At 46.3% G+C, this 20,451-nt stretch overlaps 1 protein-coding gene across 1 annotated transcript in view; it reads right to left on the bottom strand.

Annotated features, from left to right (window-relative positions):
* The window catches only part of ADAMTS12 (ADAM metallopeptidase with thrombospondin type 1 motif 12), a 510,507-nt gene that overhangs the window by 129,384 nt on the left and 360,672 nt on the right, over nt 1-20,451 (bottom strand). Inside the window, exons 6-7 of the mRNA XM_077281848.1 lie at nt 20,134-20,258; nt 11,445-11,594 (exon numbers count right to left, since the gene is read on the bottom strand). Of these exons, the coding sequence (XP_077137963.1) occupies nt 11,445-11,594; nt 20,134-20,258 (275 nt within the window). The remainder of the gene's footprint in view (nt 1-11,444; nt 11,595-20,133; nt 20,259-20,451) is intronic.

Here is a 20,451-nt window from a genome sequence, read left to right as displayed (position 1 = left end):
GCGTGTGACGTCACAGGCCTACGGAGTCTCGTTTGGGACACAAAGCAAACCAACACGTTTCGGAGTGTACCGCACTCCTTCCTCAGGGTTACCCCGAGGCCATTATTCCAGTACAACCAGGATCGTCTCCGGCCGGGACGGTTCCTGGCTCTGTACTGTGCATCGGTACCCGGTCTTCTCGCTGGATAAGCGGTATCGCCGTGCTCCCTGCTTATCGCCACCGCTCCCAAAGGACCACCTCCCTCGGTCCACCGCGGTAGAGCACCTTACACATCTGGGACCATTTTTCACCTTAAGCAAGCAGCGAAACCAGTATGGTATGTGGGTTATCAGCCGATTATTCTAATTGTATTTAAGGCACGTATTAACTGTAAGCTACTTCAAACTGTTGGTTATATTGGTTGTAGCCAACGGCTGTTTTGACAATAGTGCTGTACACTGCCCCTATATGCTGCTAAATTTACCGGTCCAAAGTGAATTAGCATCTAACTTTTGGTTTATTTCCAACTATTTTTAAACCCTTGGAGCGCGGTATTTATTAATATCGAGTGGTTTATTTGCTGTGGCAGAGTGTGCACAGATCTGCCTTAATACCTGCAGCACTTGGGTTGGTCTTCTTAGTAGCGCCAGTGTGCTTTATTGTTGTGACAATTGAATTCATTTTTTTATTGACAATCCTTTAAGTCCCAAGTTTACAAATTGCTCTGAGTTCTCTAAATGTATACCCCAACTACTGCTGCATGTTACCTGGTTGTATTTGTCATCACCACACCCCTCACACCACATCATGTCCTGCTATTGGTTGAAGTTGCTCATCACAAACTTTTGCTCTGCAGCTATTGGCTGAAGCTGCTCCTCACAGACTTCCTGCTTTGCTGCTATTGGCTGAAGCTGCTCCTCACAGACTTCCTGCTTTCCTGTTATTGGCTGAAACTACTCATCACAAACTTCCTGATTTGCTGCTTTCAACTGAAGCTGCTCCTTGCAGACTTCCTGCTTTGCTGTTATGTACTGAAACTGCTCCTCACAAAGTTCCTGCTTTGCTGCTATTAACTGAAGATGCTCCTCACAGGTTTCCTGCTTTGCTGCTATTGGCTGAAGCTGCTCCTCACAGGCTTCCTGCTTTGCTGCTATTGGCTGAAGCTGCTCCTCACAGGCTTCCTGCTTTGCTGCTATTGGCTGAAGCTGCTCCTGGCAGACTTCCTGCTTTGCTGCTATTGGCTGAAGCTGCTCCTCACAGATGTTTTCTGCTCTGCTCGCCTCTGCATACACTCTGTGTATAAGACTGGGAACACTGCTTTGTTACAACAGTTTTCGCTGCTTTCTGGTTATCCTTAAAAGGGAGCAGAATTCCCAGTGTTACGGGTATTTTGTGCAGAGTGCATGTGCAGCGCCCCAGAGTCCTGGTCGTTGCAGTACTGTGGCTCCGCCTCTAAGGGGAGCTATGGTACGTCTGATGGCACTGAAGGAGTTCATCTGATCAGATATCACAGACACCAATACATTTCACCGCCGGGCCTCCAGGGGGAGCTAAGGGTTCTATTTACTAGGCCACTCTCCACACACTGGTAAAACTGGGGGTCAGGCAGGAAGTTAGACAGAAAGCTGACTGGGTTGGAACCAGGCAACACCTTGTGGCAGAGGGTGTTGTGGGGGAAGATTCGGTAGGGCCCCTGTCAGGGGTGGGATCCTGACAGCGGCATGGCAACTGGACAGAACGTAACGGGACCGTGCCTGCTCAGCATAGCGGCGGTGCCCAAGGAAGGATTAGAAGCGAGATAGATTGTGCTGAGTGAGAAACGAGATCAAAGCAAGAAGGAGAAACACCAGTAGGGGTCGTGCTGTAAGACCGAGGCAACATCCTACTGAGGCGCAAACAACCGGTGGCCAGAATGCCGAAGGAAGTATTTCTATATACAGCTTCAGGCAATACTTCGAACCTACGGCAGGACAGTCAGTCTCAGGCGGGCTGTCTCACCTAAATCACCTATGCAGTCTTGGGGGGCAACTTGTGGAGAGGGGCGACTCTAGGGTCCCGGAAGAGCTCCGAGCCTACCCGTCAAACGGGTGCCGTCCTAACCGTAACATCAGGGAGGGACGGAGGATTAGCAGAACATCATCTAATCGTGTTGTGAGGGAACTTAAGAAACAGACACAACAGTTGTGGCGACTTTCCGTAAGCACAGCAGGGAAGGACCGCAACACATAGCGCTAGAAGGAAGGCACAGATTTCCACCTGTGAAGAGAACTCTGGAGGTGCCATCGGACCGGCCGGACTTGCGCAGCCTGGTGAACCATATTCCGGACTGAGGACCCAGAGATCTTCAGTAAAGAGGTAAAGAGACTGCAACCTGGTGTCCTCGTTATTTACTGCACCGCACCACCACCACTATAGCATCATCCATCATATCTATCACTGTGCGCCCCTCAGCAGGGTCACGGACCGGGCCTAGCCACCGTGACAACCCCGGAGCTGGGACTCAGAGGCCCGGTACCGGGTACCCCTCGGCCCTGCGGCAGTGTGGGGGCGCTCCATTTTGGCGTCACGAACAGGATCTACTTAAGCCTGAAGAATCAGGTCATGTGCGCCTTGGGACTGTGATTTATTGTGCTTGGACTGTACTTTATTGCAAGGACTGTGCTGTGCCATTTGCCGCCAAAACCGCCGCCATTGCAGTGCAGGAGAAGAAGAGGGGCGTGGAGTAGGCGTAGACAAGCTGGAAAGCGCGAAAGACAATGACCGCCCAGTCTAAATATTGCTGTGTCCTGAGGACGTGTCCGTCAGCCGTCGAGGCCCGCCTCCTGATTTTCTATGCTGGGCGGAAACCGAAGAAACGAAACTATGACTCAGATGAAGTGGAGCTGGAGACCAGGGAAGGCCTGCAGAAAAGAATGGCCCCGCATCGGCCCCCGACACCGGAGGATTATTCTGATATGCCCCCGCTGGAAGATTGGGGTCCGTGGGAGCTGTCGATGGGGCATCCTTTGCCTGCACGGTCCCCAGCCCGTGTGCCTCCCCCAGGGGAAAGGAGTGGCGCCGGAGGAGCTACCACGAGTGAAGGTACCCAATGCCGCGACCCCTGGGGAGGCCACCTCACCTCTGCACACGACCCGGCCACTGCTGCGACCGGTGGCGCCCCGGTATCCCCGCCGTCTGGCATCAATACACCAGGGGGGCATGACCTCGGGCCCTTCCCCTGGGGGGAGTATCGGAATCACCTGATCGCGGAGTTCCAGCGAGAAGTGGAGCGGGAGGCGCGAGGCGAGCTGCTGGAGGGCTCCCTGCCGAAGTGGGGCGTTGTAATTGTCTACCAGCCCCAGGAGGGGAAAGGCTTCGTGCAGGAGATCGGAACAGCCCTGAGGGTCCGTGTCACCCGGGAGGAGGTGGAGCCCTGCCTGCATGGAGACGGCGCCAAGTCCCTACTGCAGCCGGGGGATGTGCTGACATACCGCCGGCATCTAAAGGGAAGCAGATGGTGGGCCCGGGATATGCAGCGCTGCACAGCCGTTCTGGCGGTATCCCGAACCGAGGGGGAGGAGCTGGCCGCTGAAGCTGCTGCTGCCGCCGCTGCCAGCATCATCCATCGACCCACACAGACACTCATCGCAGCGCATGACCTGGTCGTGCAGGAGACCCGAACCCACGGGGTACACCTGGCCGCGGGAGTGAACTTGGAGTCCGACCTGCCTGAGCCACAGAGGGCCACCTGCCAGGTGAAGCCTCGGTGGGGGCTACCGAAAAATGAGTAAGATACTGCATTGAATGTACATAGTTCTTAAACTGTTTGTTTTCTGATTTGCTGCTAAACCCATCTAGGGTTAACTCTTAAAGGGATCCCTTTGTTGACCCGGGATCCCTATTGTTTTGTTTACTTTTTCCAAGTTTTGCAAAAGTTTCCAGAACTGCCGCAATCATGAACAGTGCATGATACAAACTTCCTGTAAATAGTTTGCACCTTCTTAAAGGTGCACCCTACTGGTTTTACTTAAAGAGAGACTCTTTGCGAAGATACCGCACCGGAGCCTTTGCTGAGTACGGACTGGTAGCCTGAGAAGATGTGCTACCTCATAGAGACTTGGTCCCCTCTTAAAGGGGATGTTCACATGTTGCACTTAAAGAAACGGTATTGCTTTAAGACAGACAGATAGCAATAATGTCCTGACGAGAGAAAGTGATGATAATGCTCACATTTAGGGTACTGTCACACAGTACCATTTTGATCGCTACGACGGTACGATTCGTGACGTTCTAGCGATATCGTTACGATATCGCAGTGTCTGACACGCAGCAGCGATCAGGGATCCTGCTGAGAATCGTACGTCGTAGCAGATCGTGTGGAACTTTCTTTCGTCGCTTGATCACCCGCTGACATCGCTGGATCGTTGTGTGTGACAGCGATCCAGCGATGTGTTCGCTTGTAACCAGGGTAAACATCGGGTAACTAAGCGCAGGGCCGCGCTTAGTAACCCGATGTTTACCGTGGTTACCAGCGTAAACGTAAAAAAACAAACAGTACATACTTACATTCCGGTGTCAGTCCTCCAGCGTCTCAGCTTCTCTCCACTGTGTGAGCGTCTGCCAGCCGGAAAGCGAGCACAGCGGTGACGTCTGACGTCACCGCTGTGCTTTCCGGCTATGGCGCTTACACAGTGGAGAGAAGCAGAACGCCGGGGACAGACACCGGAATGTAAGTATGTACTGTTTGTTTTTTTTACGTTTACGCTGGTAACCACGGTAAACATCGGGTTACTAAGCGCGGCCCTGCGCTTAGTTACCCGATGTTTACCCTGGTTACCGGGGACTTCGGCATCGCTCCAGCGCCGTGATTGCAAAGTGTGACCGCAGTCTACGACGCTGGAGCGATAATCATACGATCGCTGCGACGTCACGGATCGTGCCGTCGTAGCGATCAAAATGGTACTGTGTGACAGTACCCTTAGAAGTTATATGTATCCAACTAGTTAATTGTAAAGAAATGCTGATAATGTTCTCTGATAGAAAGATGCAGTAGACCCGTAGGGATAGACGTAGTGTCCTGCATACCTGTCAGTAAGGAAGTTTAATGTTTTATAGAAAGTGTTTAATAATGTGTTAGAGAACGAGGACAAGAAGTGAACCCGTAGGGGTTAGTGGTGAGTCCTCCTAGGAGCCATATAGAAATGGCTCATTGATCCTAAACTGAAAGTAATGTTATGTTCTATACTGTGTATAGTAGTTGAAAAGACAGAAGGCTCGGGCTGAAAGGAGCGGTCCTGTAAGAAAGGAGAGGCAGTAGGTCTGGCGCCGTTAGGACAGGCGGTCCTGCAGATTTAAAGAAGGAGAATGTAAAAGTTAAATTGCCTTATAATATGATTATAAGAAGGTCTTTAGCGGATTCAGAGTGTACGTCCTTAAAGGCAATGTTAAATTATTGTTCAAGAATTTGTACTAAGTAGAATACCCGGTTGGGTAAGAAAAGTTACTTATAGCATGTTGCTATGATATTTAACCATGTTTGTAACGTTCAAGTGTCCTCACCTCCCATAAAGGGAAGCTCTGTTTAAATATGCTTATTGTTATTGCACTCAACAAATTGTATGTCTTTTTGCTAATCTGTATTGTTGTTTTCTTCCCAGTCCCGGAGTACTGGATTTAACCGGGGGGGAGTGCAGCGCCCCAGAGTCCTGGTCGTTGCAGTACTGTGGCTCCGCCTCTAAGGGGAGCTATGGTACGTCTGATGGCACTGAAGGAGTTCATCTGATCAGGTATCACAGACACCAATACATTTCACCGCCGGGCCTCCAGGGGGAGCTAAGGGTTCTATTTACTAGGCCACTCTCCACACACTGGTAAAACTGGGGGTCAGGCAGGAAGTTAGACAGAAAGCTGACTGGGTTGGAACCAGGCAACACCTTGTGGCAGAGGGTGTTGTGGGGGAAGATTCGGTAGGGCCCCTGTCAGGGGTGGGATCCTGACAGCGGCTTGGCAACTGGACAGAACGTAACGGGACCGTGCCTGCTCAGCATAGCGGCGGTGCCCAAGGAAGGATTAGAAGCGAGATAGATTGTGCTGAGTGAGAAACGAGATCAAAGCAAGAAGGAGAATACCAGTAGGGGTCGTGCTGTAAGACCGAGGCAACATCCTACTGAGGCGCAAACAACCTGTGGCCAGAACGCCGAAGGAAGTATTTCTATATACAGCTTCAGGCAATACTTCGAACCTACGGCAGGACAGTCAGTCTCAGGCGGGCTGTCTCACCTAAATCACCTATGCAGTCTTGGGGGGCAACTTGTGGAGAGGGGCGACTCTAGGGTCCCGGAAGAGCTCCGAGCCTACCCGTCAAACGGGTGCCGTCCTAACCGTAACATCAGGGAGGGACGGAGGATTAGCAGAACATCATCTAATCGTGTTGTGAGGGAACTTAAGAAACAGACACAACAGTTGTGGGGACTTTCCGTAAGCACAGCAGGGAAGAACCGCAACACATAGCGCTAGAAGGAAGGCACAGATTTCCACCTGTGAAGAGAACTCTGGAGGTGCCATCGGACCGGCCGGACTTGCGCAGCCTGGTGAACCGTATTCCGGACTGAGGACCCAGAGATCTTCAGTAAAGAGGTAAAGAGACTGCAACCTGGTGTCCTCGTTATTTACTGCACCACACCACCACCACTATAGCATCATCCATCATATCTATCACTGTGCACCCCTCAGCAGGGTCACGGACCGGGCCTAGCCACCGTGACAACCCCGGAGCTGGGACTCAGAGGCCCGGTACCGGGTACCCCTCGGCCCTGCGGCAGTGTGGGGGCGCTCCACATGCTGACTGAGGAGGACGTCTGTGTACATTAGTTTCAACCCATAACCACAGGGCAGAAAGTAATGTCAGGGAAGGGGTTTGCTTTTGGCAACTTGTGCTGTACGGCCCAAGCTCCCCCCATCTAATTTACTTTGATATACACCCTGAGTTACACATTACTAAATTAGAAAATGTAAGGGGACAACTCCTCTAAATATCATTTCAAGTTTTTCACGCCTATAAGCCAATGAAGGATATATTTTGCCAGACATAAATATTTGGATGGAAACTTCCATCTTATCTGTGAGATTAGTAACACATTCCTATATTAATACAATTAACAGTTGATCTAAATGTGAAATGATAAGATGTGCGGATTTATTAGATTATCCTATTAATGTAAAAAAATATCCGCTATATTTATAGCTAAATGAATATGACCATAACCGTCTATTACACTGTGTTCTGTCTCCGCCATCTAATTTGTTGCCTCCAATTATTTGTTTGCATAATCGCAGTTTCTCAGTATACAGTATTGATATATTCATGCCTGTATTCATCTGTAGTGCTTTGGCTCCCTCTAGCGGTCAGAGATATGTTGACTGTTCTATTTTTCTGCTATGTATTTTTTATGTCTGATCCTCCTTTGCAATGCATTATGGTAGCTCAGCCCACATTTCCCTCCAGTTTTCATTCACTTCCTCTAGTTTGCCTTCCAGGGAAGACGCTTACACTTCATTCCCCTTGCGATTGCATTGCCGGTATGTCTTTATGTTTTTTCTCTAGATATTTCTGCTCTATATTAGCCTAGCTTAACCAGTTGCACTCCTAGTTCAGTTACTAGCCTTCTAAATGTAATGCATAATGTTTATCATGTGTAGTATGTATCGTTCTATACCATGTACTGATTCCATGTATATCATTGTTCACAGTTTCACCGCATCAATATACCACTACGTTTAATAAAGCACAGACTCAACCACAGTCTCCTTATTGGACCCCGGTATAGCGGTTTAGCTGACTGGATAGCTACAATAAGCCTGCCTTATTTAGTGAGGACAGAACACACTGACTGATAGAGAAACCAAATCAGATATCCGGACGTTTCATATCATTTATCGCTATCAATTAACCAAACGCCATGAAGACCAAAGAGACCTCCGAACAAGTCAGGGACAAAGTTGTTGAGAAGTACAAGTCAGGGTTGGGTTATAAAAAATATTCGAATCTATGATGATCCCGGGAGCACCATCAAATTCATTATCATCAGATAGAAAGACCATGGTACCACAACAAACCTGCCAAGAGAAGGCACCCCCAAAACTGTCTGCCCGGGCAAGGAGGGCATTAATCAGAGAGGCAGCTCAGAGGCCAAAGGTAATCCTCAAGGAGCAGCAAAGTTCCCAAGCAGAGCCTGGAGTAACTGTCCATAAGAACACAATAAGCCGTACACTCCATAGAGGTGGCCTTTATGGAAGAGTGGTCAGAAAAAAGCCTTTACTTACACACAAAAATTGTAAAGCTCATTTTGAGTTTGACAAAAGACATTAGGGAAACTCCCCAAATGTATGGAGGAAGGTGCTTTGGTCAGATGAGACCAAAATTTAATTTTTTGCCCAACAAGGTAAATGTCTGGAGCCAAACCAACACAGCTCATCACCCCAAGAATGCCATCCCCACAGTGAAACATGGTGGCAACATCATGCTGTGGGGATCTTTTTCAGCAGCAGGGACAGGGAAAATAATCTGAGTAGAGGGGAAGATGGATGGTGCGAAATACTGGGATATTCTTGAGCAAAACCTGTTTCAGTCTGTCAGTGATTTGAGACTGGCACGGAGGTTCACCTTCCAACAAGACAATGACCCAAAGCAGACTGCGAAAGCAACACTAGTATTTTAAGGGGAGACGTGTAAATGTTTTGGAGTGGCCTTAATCCAATAGAGAATCTGTGGTCAGACCTGCAGATCACTGTTCACCAGAAGAAACCATCTACCTGGAGAGAGCTGGAGCAGTTTTGCCTTGAGGAATGAGCAGAAATCCCAGTGTCAAGATGTGGAAAGCTCAGAGAGAATTATCGAAAGTGACTTGCAGCTGTAATCTATCTATCTATCTATCTACAGTATCTTTAGTAAACTGGAGGAGCAGAAATACAAATGATAGGTGCTGAAGCCTCCTGGCTATATACTCAATTTGTCCATTTCATAGAAGAAAATAAAGTGAGGCAGCACTCAAATAAAATCATGTAAAAAGTGGACTTTTATTAACCCACTAGATGGTGGCCCGATTCTAACGCATCGGGTATTCTAGAATATGTATGTAGTTTATTTATGAAGTTTTCAGAATAATGCAATTTATACAAAGGATTCGGCCTGCCGGCCGCGACCAATTACCGTAGCGTGGTTCAAATTCCGCGCCAATTCGCAGGCGGACTGCGACTGTCGCTGATTGCTCGCGGCCAGGCGTGACCAATCAGTGAAGCCAGGGCCGGCTCCAGGTTTTTGAGGGCTCCGGGCAAAAGAAGTCTCAGTGGGCCCCCCCTTTAACACATACCACAATTCATGATGCACAGATACTGCAGAGAAATATAGCACAGCCAAGTAGCGAATAACACAGCCCACGTAGTATATAACACAGCCCACGTAGTATATAGCACAGCCACATAGTATATAACAGAGCCCACGCAGTATATAACACAGCCACGTAGTATATAGCACAGCCCACATAGTATATAGCACAAACACGTTGTATATAGCACAGGCACGTAATATATAGCACAGACACATAGTATATAGCACAGACACGTAGTATATTGCCCAGCCACGTAGTATATTGCCCAGCCACGTAGTATATAGCACAGACACGAAGTATATAGCACAGCCCACGTAGTATATAGCACAGACACGTAGTATATAGCACAGCCCACGTAGTATATAGCACAGACACGTAGTATATAGCACAGCCCACGTAGTATATAGCACAGACACGTAGTATATAGCACAGCCCACGTAGTATATAGCACAGACACGTAGTATATAGCACAGCCCACGTAGTATATAGCACAGACACGTATATAGCACAGGCACGTAATATATAGCACAGACACATAGTATATAGCACAGACACGTAGTATATTGCCCAGCCACGTAGTATATAGCACAGACACATAGTATATAGCACAGACACGTAGCATATAGCACAGACATGTAGTATATTGCCCAGCAACGTAGTATATTGCCCAGCCACGTAATATATTGCACAGCCACGTAGTATATTGCACAGCCACATAGTATATAGCACAGAGACGTAGTATATAACACTGCCCATGCAGTATATAACTCAGGCCACGTAGTATAGAGCACAGCGATGTAGTATATTGCCCAGCCACGTAATATATACCACAGTCACGTAGTATATAGCACAGCCCACATAGTATATAGCACAGAGATGTAGTATATAACTCAGCCCACGTAGTATATAGCAATGTGGGCACCATATCCCTGTTAAAAAAAGAATTAAAATAAAAAATAGTTATATACTCACCTTCCGTCGGCCCCCGGATCCAGCCCAGGCATTTACCGATGCTCCTCGCGACGCTCTGGTCCCAAGAGTGCATTGCGGTCTCGCAAGATGATGATGTAGTGGTCTCGCGAGACCGCTACGTCATCATCTCGCGAGACCGCAATGCAAGGACCGGACCGTCACAAGGAGCAGGAAAGGCCTGGGCTGGATCCGGGGGCCGACAGAAGGTGAGTATATAATGATTTTTTATTTTTTTTTATTATTTTTAACATTAGATCTTTTTACTATTACTGCTGCATAGGCAGCATCAATAGTAAAAAGTTGGTCACACAGGGTTAATAGCAGCATTAACGGAGTGCGTTACACCGCGGCATAACGCGGTCCGTTAACGCTGCCATTAACCCTGTGTGAGCGCTGACTGGAGGGGAGTATGGAGCAGGCACTGACTGCGGGGAGTAGGGAGCAGCCATTTCGCTGCCGGACTGTGCCCCTCGCTGATTGGTTGTGGCCGTTTGACCGCAACCAATCAGCGACTTGGGATTTCCATGACAGACAGACAGACAGACAGACGGAAGTGACCCTTAGACAATTATATAGTAGATGTGGTGACATTTTGGTCCTATCAAATAACCTTTTTCTAGCCTGTAAAATGGGCTCGTGAAAGTTTTTGTGGTGGGACCAAAACATCGCATGGCTTAATAAAAGTGCACTTTTTACACAATTTTATTTGAGTGCTGCCTCTTTTATTTAATTTTATTTTTTCCATCCATCCATCCATCCAACCATCTCATCTATCCATGCATCCTATCCATCCAATCCATCCACCCATCCATCCATTCCATTCATGTATTCATCCCATTCATCCAATCCATTCATCCTATCCAGTCCTTCCATCCCATCTATCAATCCATCCCATCCATCGATCCATCCACCCCATCCATTAATTCATCCCATCTCATCCAATCCATACATCCATCCATTTATCCATCCATCCCATCCATATATCCATCCAATCCATACATCCCTTCCATCATCCATTGATCCATCCGCCACATCCTTCCATCTCATCCATCCATCCCATCTATCCATCTCATCCATCCATTGATCCATCCATCCATCCATTGATCCATCCATCCATCCATCCTTACCTGTGTCCAATCTCATGGGCGATGGTAAACGCCATTGGAAGGCCTGAGTCTTCATTGATATTGCAGCTTCTGGACGGCTGACACATCCCAGACAGATGGGACAATCCCAGAGTTTCACAGGGGCTGTTTCTTCCTGCACAGATATCCTTCCTAAAATAAACAAAAATTGTGAATTCAAAGTTTCATATGCAGAAATTATAGACAATAGAATTATATATATACTGTATATATATATACAGTATATGTATATATATATATATATATATATATATATATATATATATATATATATATACACAGTATATATGAAAATATCTAAAATTAATATAGACATAGTATTCTTTTGTTTCCCTCACCGTTCTTAGGAATTCTTTTAAGAAATGAAACCGGGCGATTGCTCAGTGATTTACAAATGGGATTAACACTTCATATATTCCATGTGTGTAGTTAATAGTATCGATCAGCCACAGATCTATTGGAATGACTTTCATTTATCAGCATGGTGACACATCGAGGTGTAAGGATGCAAAGCTAGGAGACCTGTGTCCTAGAGCATACTTATCCATATGCAATGGCATCCACTAAATATGACCCGGGGCCATAATTAATAGATATTCCTCAGCTAATATCAGCATAACATAATAGGATCCTCAAGAACAATGCATCAAAATATGTTGTATCCTATATCCTAATGATTAAATGGCTAAGAAATCGACCAAACATTTCTACTGAGACCTACAGTAAGCTAGAAATAATTTACTGACTTAGTGAGCATGCTCTGTGACATGTGCAGAGGTCACTGTGCAGAGAGGGAGGAGGAGCGCAGCTGTCTATGGTGGATCCAGACATATCCTTCTTCATTATAACCCTGCCTTTCATAATATTAAGCCCTTCAAGACACAGGATGTAATAGTACGTCCAATTTCTGGTCCCTTAGTTTTGGGTGGTTTGAGCCATCATACCAGTTGTGTTACATAGACGGCATTTGCAGGTGACTGCAGCGTTTGGAGCTTTCTACATTTACCGCAAATGCTGTGGTCAGTCTCTGACAATGGAATTGAAATGACATAAATGCGTGTGCCAAATCACGATCGATGGAGAGGTAATAAGTTACCATACAAGCTGCGGGGTCTGCTGAAAGACCAATCACTGCTATCTTAGTACTCAGCCACAGGCCGAGCTTCAGGGAACGGCAATTTCCTCAGATACAGCAATACTGTGCTAGTGTGGTATATGGTATAAGCAATCAAACGAGTTCCCTAAGGGGACTAAAAAAAAGAAGAAAAAAAAAAGAGAAAATAAATAAAAATCAGAATTAAAAATGTCCCCAATAAAAAATAACAGCTAAAAATATATTTCATATTGCTGCACTCAAATTTTTTTGATCTATTAAAATTTAAAATTAAGTTATTAAGTAATTAATTTAAGTTTAATTAAGCTAAGTTAAGTGACCCAATCAGTATATGCTGCTATATGAAAAAAAAAAAAAACAACTAAAAATGGCAGAATTTAGGTTTTTTGGGGGCTAAAAATCCAGCAAAAAATGCAACAAGAGTGTTCTATGTAGCCCAAAATGGTATCAGCAAAAATGTCAGCTCACCATACCAAAAGGCAAACTGTCAGACAGCTCCACTGATGTAAAAATTAAAATATTACGAATCTCGGGGAAAAAAAAAGCAAAAAATACTTTATAAAAATGTTGCTACAAGTTTGGCATTGCGGTAATAGTGCAGACCTGGAGAAATATAGTAACAGGATACTTTCACAGAATAATGAATGGCGGAGAAGAAAAAACCAAAGAACTATTGCAGAACTGCGTTTTTGGTTTTTCCAATTTCATCATACTTGGACTTTATTTCCGATACAGAGAATGGTAAAGTGAACGGCGTCATTAAAACTACAACTCATAGACGGATGAAATAAAAAGTCATGGCTCTCAAAAGAAGGGGAGGAAGAAACAAATGTCCAAAAATGGAATATCGCTTGTCTACAAACTGAAAAGTGATGTCCACAATACAGGACGAGTCCGCACACCGTGAGGGCCACCGCTCAGTGTGAAATATAGAAAGTGGTAAGCAGAATTATATACACTCACTGGCCACTTTATTAGGTACACCTGTCCAACTTCTTGTTAACACTTAATTTCTAATCAGCCAATCACATGGCGGCAACTCAGTGCATTTAGGCATGTAGACATGGTCAAGACAATCTCCTGCAGTTCAAACCGAGCATCAGTATGGGGAAGAAAGGTGATTTGAGTGCCTTTGAACGTGGCATGGTTGTTGGTGCCAGAAGGGCTGGTCTGAGTATTTCAGAAACTGCTGATCTACTGGGATTTTCACGCACAACCATCTCTAGGGTTTACAGAGAATGGTCCGAAAAAGAAAAAAAATCCAGTGAGCGGCAGTTCTGTGGGCGGAAATGCCTTGTTGATGCCAGAGGTCAGAGGAGAATGGGCAGACTGGTTCGAGCTGATAAAAAGGCAACAGTGACTCAAATCGCCACCCGTTACAACCAAGGTAGGCCTAAGAGCATCTCTGAACGCACAGTGCGTCGAACTTTGAGGCAGATGGGCTACAGCAGCAGAAGACCACACCGGGTACCACTCCTTTCAGCTAAGAACAGGAAACTGAGGCTACAATTTGTACAAGCTCATCGAAATTGGACAGTAGAAGATTGGAAAAACGTTGCTTGGTCTGATGAGTCTCGATTTCTGCTACGACATTCGGATGGTAGGGTCAGAATTTGGCGTAAACAACATGAAAGCATGGATCCATCCTGCCTTGTATGGAGCATCCTTGGGATGTGCAGCCGACAAATCTGCGGCAACTGTGTGATGCCATCATGTCAATATGGACCAAAATCTCTGAGGAATGCTTCCAGCACCTTGTTGAATCTATGCCACGAAGAATTGAGGCAGTTCTGAAGGCAAAAGGGGGTCCAACCCGTTACTAGCATGGTGTACCTAATAAAGTGGCCGGTGAGTGTATATATATATATTATATATATATATATATATATATATATATATATATATATATATATATATAATATGTTTATAAACAAAGAAAGAAAAATGTTCAAAAGAGATTTCCCGTAATTACTTCAAGGCTACTCTGGGACAGTTCTACGTCATAAATGTATTGGATGAATCACTGGAACCAGAACTTACTGATTCAGCAAATGGAAAAGTATTGTAAAAGCTTAGAAGTCCAATTCCCCTAATTACCTGTCGGTCAATATTCTCCTCCATGCTGTCCATACAGATTTATGGCGTGATTAATTATGGACAGTTCTGGATCGGTGAGTGCAAATAGCAAGGAATATAGATGACATAAAGCGGGTCACCCTGATCGAATTTTCACATTGATTCATCTGGGTCATGAATACAGAAAACTTACCATTGTGACATCCTCCCATACCCTCTGCGTGTCCATTTCAGCTGGCTGTCCGTATGTCCGTGTGCTCAAGTGGCACATACGTGCGGCATCCGTTTGCCGCCCGTGTGCCGCCTGAGGACCACACGGACCGTGCAGGAGAGACAACGCTACACTAAAGCGCTGTCCCCCCCGCATGTGGTGCTGAAGGCAGAATTCATCTCTTCTCCCCCAGCGTTCGTTGGAGAGAAGAGATGAAAGATCTTTTTTTTTTTGGGGGGGGGTGAAAAATAAAGTTTGCATGTGCGTCCGCGTCCCCCCCCAGTGCGCCGCCTGCCCCCTTGCCGCAGAAATACTCACCTAGCTCCCGCGACGTCTCCTCTGTCCTCTCCGCGCTGGCAGCTTCTCCTGTGTGAGCGGTCACGTGGTGCCGCTCATTACAGTCAGTGAATATTCCCTGACTGTAATGAGCGGTCCCACGTGACCCCTCACACAGGAGAAGCTGCCAGCGCTGAGAGGAGAGAGGAGACATCGCAGGAGCTAGGTGAGTATTTCTTCTGCAAGGAGCCGGGCGGCGCACTGGGGGGGGGAGGCGGGGGCACATGAAAACTTTATTTTTCACAAAAAAAAAACAAAACTTGATCTTTCATCTCTTCTCTCCGGCGGGGGAGAAGAGATGAATTCCGCCTTCAGCACCACACAGGGGGGACAGCGCTTACTGTAGCGCTGTCTCTCCTGCGGGCGGTACGTGCACACGGAGGAGAGTGCACACTGTTCTCCGTGTGCACGTGTGCTGTCCGTATTGTGGTCCGTGCTGCCGGTAGAAAACGGACATGTCTACGTGTTTTCAGCACGGACATACGGTCCGTGTGAAAACACGCCCATGTGCATAGACCCATTCATTTGAATGGGTCTACGTGTGTCAGTGTCTCCGGTATGTGAGAAAACTGTCACTACACGTACCGGAGACACTGACGTGTGAAAGAGGCCTAATACAGCAGCTCCTCTTCTTTCTCAATCAGTACAGTGCATTAGTTTCCCATGAACGTCTCCCTTTTTTAGTGCTGCTGTCACGTCGCAGCTATGCAGGTAGATGCACACTCCACTAGAATGCAGTAGAGTGGAGGGAAGACTGCAACACTTGCCAGAGCAGACCTGCAACGATGCAGCGAGGCCACCACCAGGTGGCAACAGGGTAGTCAAACAAAACACGTCAAAAACCAGGAGAGTAACGTAGTACATAGGGGAAAATCAACTCAGAGTCAGAGACACGCCAGAGGGTCAATTCCAGACAGAAACAAGAGTATCAGGAGCAAAAGACAGAGACAGGTCTGAGACAAAGCCGAGTCAAGTACCAGAGAGTCCAAACACAAAGGGAAAACACTGAGTCAGAATGGGGGAAGGGGAATAAACAGACACGGGAACAGTCAGGGATCACAGCAGGACAAATCAGGATATAACCAGAGTCAGCTACTCATGAAGTAGGCAGAAGCTATAACTGACACCGCCCGCAGGATGCATTGGAGCTAAGTAGCAAACCTGGACCCAGAATGAGGCAAAGTTAACCCTTGACATGATCAGCCCGAGAAAAGGGCAAACAGGACTAAAACCCGGACCGGATCATGACAGTACCCTCCTCTCAAGGGGGGGGCAACGGACCCCCAGGTTTACCAGGATAACATTCATGAAACGCCCAAACTAGACGATCAGCATGGACGGAACGTGCCAGAACCCAAGATCGCTCCTCAGGACCGTAACCCCTCCAATGGACCAAGTACTGAAGCGAATTGCGAACCCTCCTAGAATCAACTTCATACTCAGTATGACCATCGACCAAGACAGGAGGCATAGGGGATGGTGACCTAGCAGAGGAAGGTACACATGGCTTAAGAAGGGACTTATGGAATACATTGGGGATCCGAAGTGACGGAGGTAAGCGTAAACGGAAGGCAACTGGGTGGACAACCTCAATGACCTCGTAAGGACCAATAAACTTGGGACCCAGCTTTATAGAGGGAACTTTCAGATGTATGTTCTTGGTAGACAACCACACCTTTTCTCCCACCAGCAACTTAGGTCCCACAGACAGTTGCTTATCAGCAAAATGTTTTTGTTTGCCCTGAGCCACCCCAATGTTCTTTTGAACCTCCCTCCACACCTCCTCCAGCCGGTGAACCACTGAATCAGCCCCTGGACACCCCGAATCCAGCCTGGAAAATTCACCAAAATGGGGGTGAAAACTATAGTTACAGAAGAGAGGTGCTAGTGGACTGATTAATCCGATTATTAAAAGCAAACTCAGCCACGGGCAATGAAGAACACCAATCATCCTGCTGAAGCGTAGCAAGACACCGCAAAATCTGTTCAAGTGACTGATTGGTCTTCTCCGTCTGATCGTTGGTCTCGGGATGGTAGGCCAAGGAGCAGGTCAAGCAAATACCCAAAGTTTTACAAAATGCCCTCCAAAATTTGGACACAAATTGTACCCCTCTATCAGATACCACACTCAAAGGAACACCATGCAGCCACACAGCGTGCTCAACAAATAACTTAGATAGTGTTTCCGCATTGGGCAATCCTGCCAAAGGTACAAAATGCACCTGTTTACTGAATCTGACAGTCACTACCCAGATCACAGTTTTACCATTGGAAGGAGGGAGTTCAGGTATAAGATCCATGGACAAATGAGTCCAAGGTCTATCCGGAATTGGCAATGGCACCAATTCCCCGGCTGGCTGGTTATGGGAGTTCTAGGCACGGGCACAGGTATCACAAGCAAACACAAACACAGTGACATCAGAGGCCATGGAGGACCACCAAAACAGTCTAGCAATGGCTTTCTGGGTGGCCAAGATCCCTGGCTGTCCACTGAGAACAGAATCGTGGAACTCCCGGAGAACCCTCAACCGATACTGAATCGGGACAAAAAGCTTAATGTCAGGTAAAGACAGAGAAGCAAGAGACTGAGCCTTCTGAATTTCAAGCTCCAATTCAGAGGATACCCCAGCAACAACCACCCCGTGCTGAAGAATGGAGGAAGGAGGTTCGGGGGGTGATATCGGATCAAAACTGTGATATAAGGCATCTGCCTTGACATTCTTGGAACCAGGCCGAAAGGTGATAGAAAAATGAAAGCGAGAAAAAAAAGTGACCACCTCGCCTATCTAGGAGTTAACCGCTTGGCAGACTCAATGTAGGACAGGTTCTTGTGGTCCATAATCACTGTGCTCCGATGAACCGCCCCCTCCAAAAAGTGCCTCCATTCTTCAAAAGCCAATTTTATGGCCAATAACTCCCAGTTGCCAACATCATAATTTCTCTCCGCAGAAGAAAACTTCCTGGAGAAAAAGGCACATGGTCCTAAATTGGTCAATGTAGAGGGTCCCTGAGACAACACTGCCCCCACTCCCACCCCCGATGTGTCCACCTCTACAATGATTGGTTCTGACGGATCGGGCTGAACCAATACAGGAGCAGACATAAAACACTTATTTAATGTAGAAAATGTTTCAACCATCAGGGGTGATTAGACCTTGAGATCAGCCCCCTTGCGAATGAGATCGGTGAGTGGCTTGACCACCTGAGAAAACCCTTTGATTAATTTTCAATAATAATTGGTTAAACCCAGAAAACGCTACAGACCCTTGAAGTCTCTGGGTTGCACCCAATCAACATTGGCCTGTACCTTTCCGGGATCCATCCGAAACCCATTGGCAGAAAGGATGAACCCCAGAAATGAAATCTTCTAGCCCCAAACGAACATTTCTCAGGTTTAGTGATTATAGAATTTCCCCGTAACCTATGAAGAACAGCACGTAAATAACCAATGTGGGATTCCTTGTCAGGAGAGAAAACAAGGATATTGTCCAGGTATACAACCAAAAAGCACCCGATAAAATCAGAAAAAACATTATTCATGAAGTTCTGAAACACCGCAGGTGCGTTCGTGAGACCAAAGGGCATGGCCAAATTTTCAAACAGACCTTCAGAAGTGAGAAATGCCGTTTTTCACTCATTCCCCTCCCAAATGTGGGTAACTTTATATGCTCCCCTGAGATCACGTTTGGAAAACCACTTAGCCTCAGACAATTGGTTAAAAAGATCTGGTATGAGTGGGAGTGGGTAAGTATTTCACACCATAATTTTAGTTAATTCGTGGAAATCAAGGCACAGGCGTAAACCACCATCTTTTTTCTTAACAAAAAAAAAATCCAGCTGCCACAGGAGAAACAGAGGGACGGATGTGACCTTTGCGTAGACTATCAGAGATATAGTTTTTCATAGCGGTTCGTTTCGGGCCAGAAAGATTGTACAACCGGCCATGGGCAATTTAGAACCCGGAATAAGATATATAGTACAATCATAAGGACGATGTGGTGGCAAGACCTCAGCCTCTTTTTCGGAGAACTCATGCCCAAAATCCTTCAGGTACTCCGGAATACCCTACAGATTAATGGCAGACACTAAAACAGTAGAAAGACAACGTGGAACAATTAGGACCCCATTTAACAATATTACGAGATCCCCAGTCTATAACAGGATTATGCCTCTGTAACCAGGGTAACCCCAACACCAGGAACCCACCTTGAGGAGGAACTCCTCAGAGACAAACTTAATAACATTTTGAGCCAACGGTGTCTTATCAATGGCAATGATATGGATGGGAGTCTCTAGCCTAACTGTCCCTAACTTTAGCTTGGACACCAGACTAGAGTCAATGAAGTTCATGGAAGATCCACAGTCCACAAAAGCTAGAGTAGATGCGTAACTACAGTACAGACCAATAGTTTGGACACACCTTCTCATTTAAAGATTTTTCTGTATTTTCATGACTATGAAAATTGTAAATTCTTTTTAATGATGAGATGACTCTGCTGACTTTGTGCTCTAATGATAATGAGAAGACTCTACTGACTGTCTTCTGATAATAAGATGACTCTGCTGACTCTGTCCTCTAATGAAAATGAGATGACTCTGCTGACTCTGTCCTCTAATGATAATGAGATGACTCTGCTGACTCTGTCCTCTAATGATAATGAGATGACTCTGCTGACTCTGTCCTCTAATGATAATGAGATGACTCTGCTGACCCTTCTGTTTAATGATAACCAGTCTATGCTGCTAATGTCAGCCTCTAGCAATGATGGGATGACACTCTCTCTCTAATGTTAATGAGATGACTCTGCTGAATGTGCCCCATTCTACACAAGTAAACAAAATATCTTATTTAATGATCTGTCCTTCTCTAGTGAAATGTTACCTTTAAAAGGAAACAAACAAATAAATGCCTTTTCTATGTGACCGATAAATACCTTGTTAATAACACGGCGACATCGTGATGTGCTGGGTGGGAATCACTTTTTGGGTTTATGCTTTTCTGCCACTTACAGAAACTGGACAAAGTCTGATCGGCATGGTGGACGATTTTCAAGCCTTCCTGAACAAGAAACAGTGAGATCAAGACATTTTTCCACTACACCAATTCATTTACATTTCATAGATATCTTTTAATACAATAGGGGCAAACATTATTCATCCTCAAGTGCTGCAGAATAAATAGGAGATTTTAAAGAAAAACATTGTATATAGGTAACGTAACACAAAAAAGAACAAGGCATCCACCACCGGAT

The sequence above is a fragment of the Ranitomeya variabilis genome, chromosome 1, assembly GCF_051348905.1.
Source record: "Ranitomeya variabilis isolate aRanVar5 chromosome 1, aRanVar5.hap1, whole genome shotgun sequence".
Taxonomy (NCBI): Eukaryota; Metazoa; Chordata; class Amphibia; order Anura; family Dendrobatidae; genus Ranitomeya; species Ranitomeya variabilis.
The sequence above is the reverse complement of the archived record's forward strand: the minus strand, read 5'-3'. Positions and strand labels throughout refer to the sequence as shown.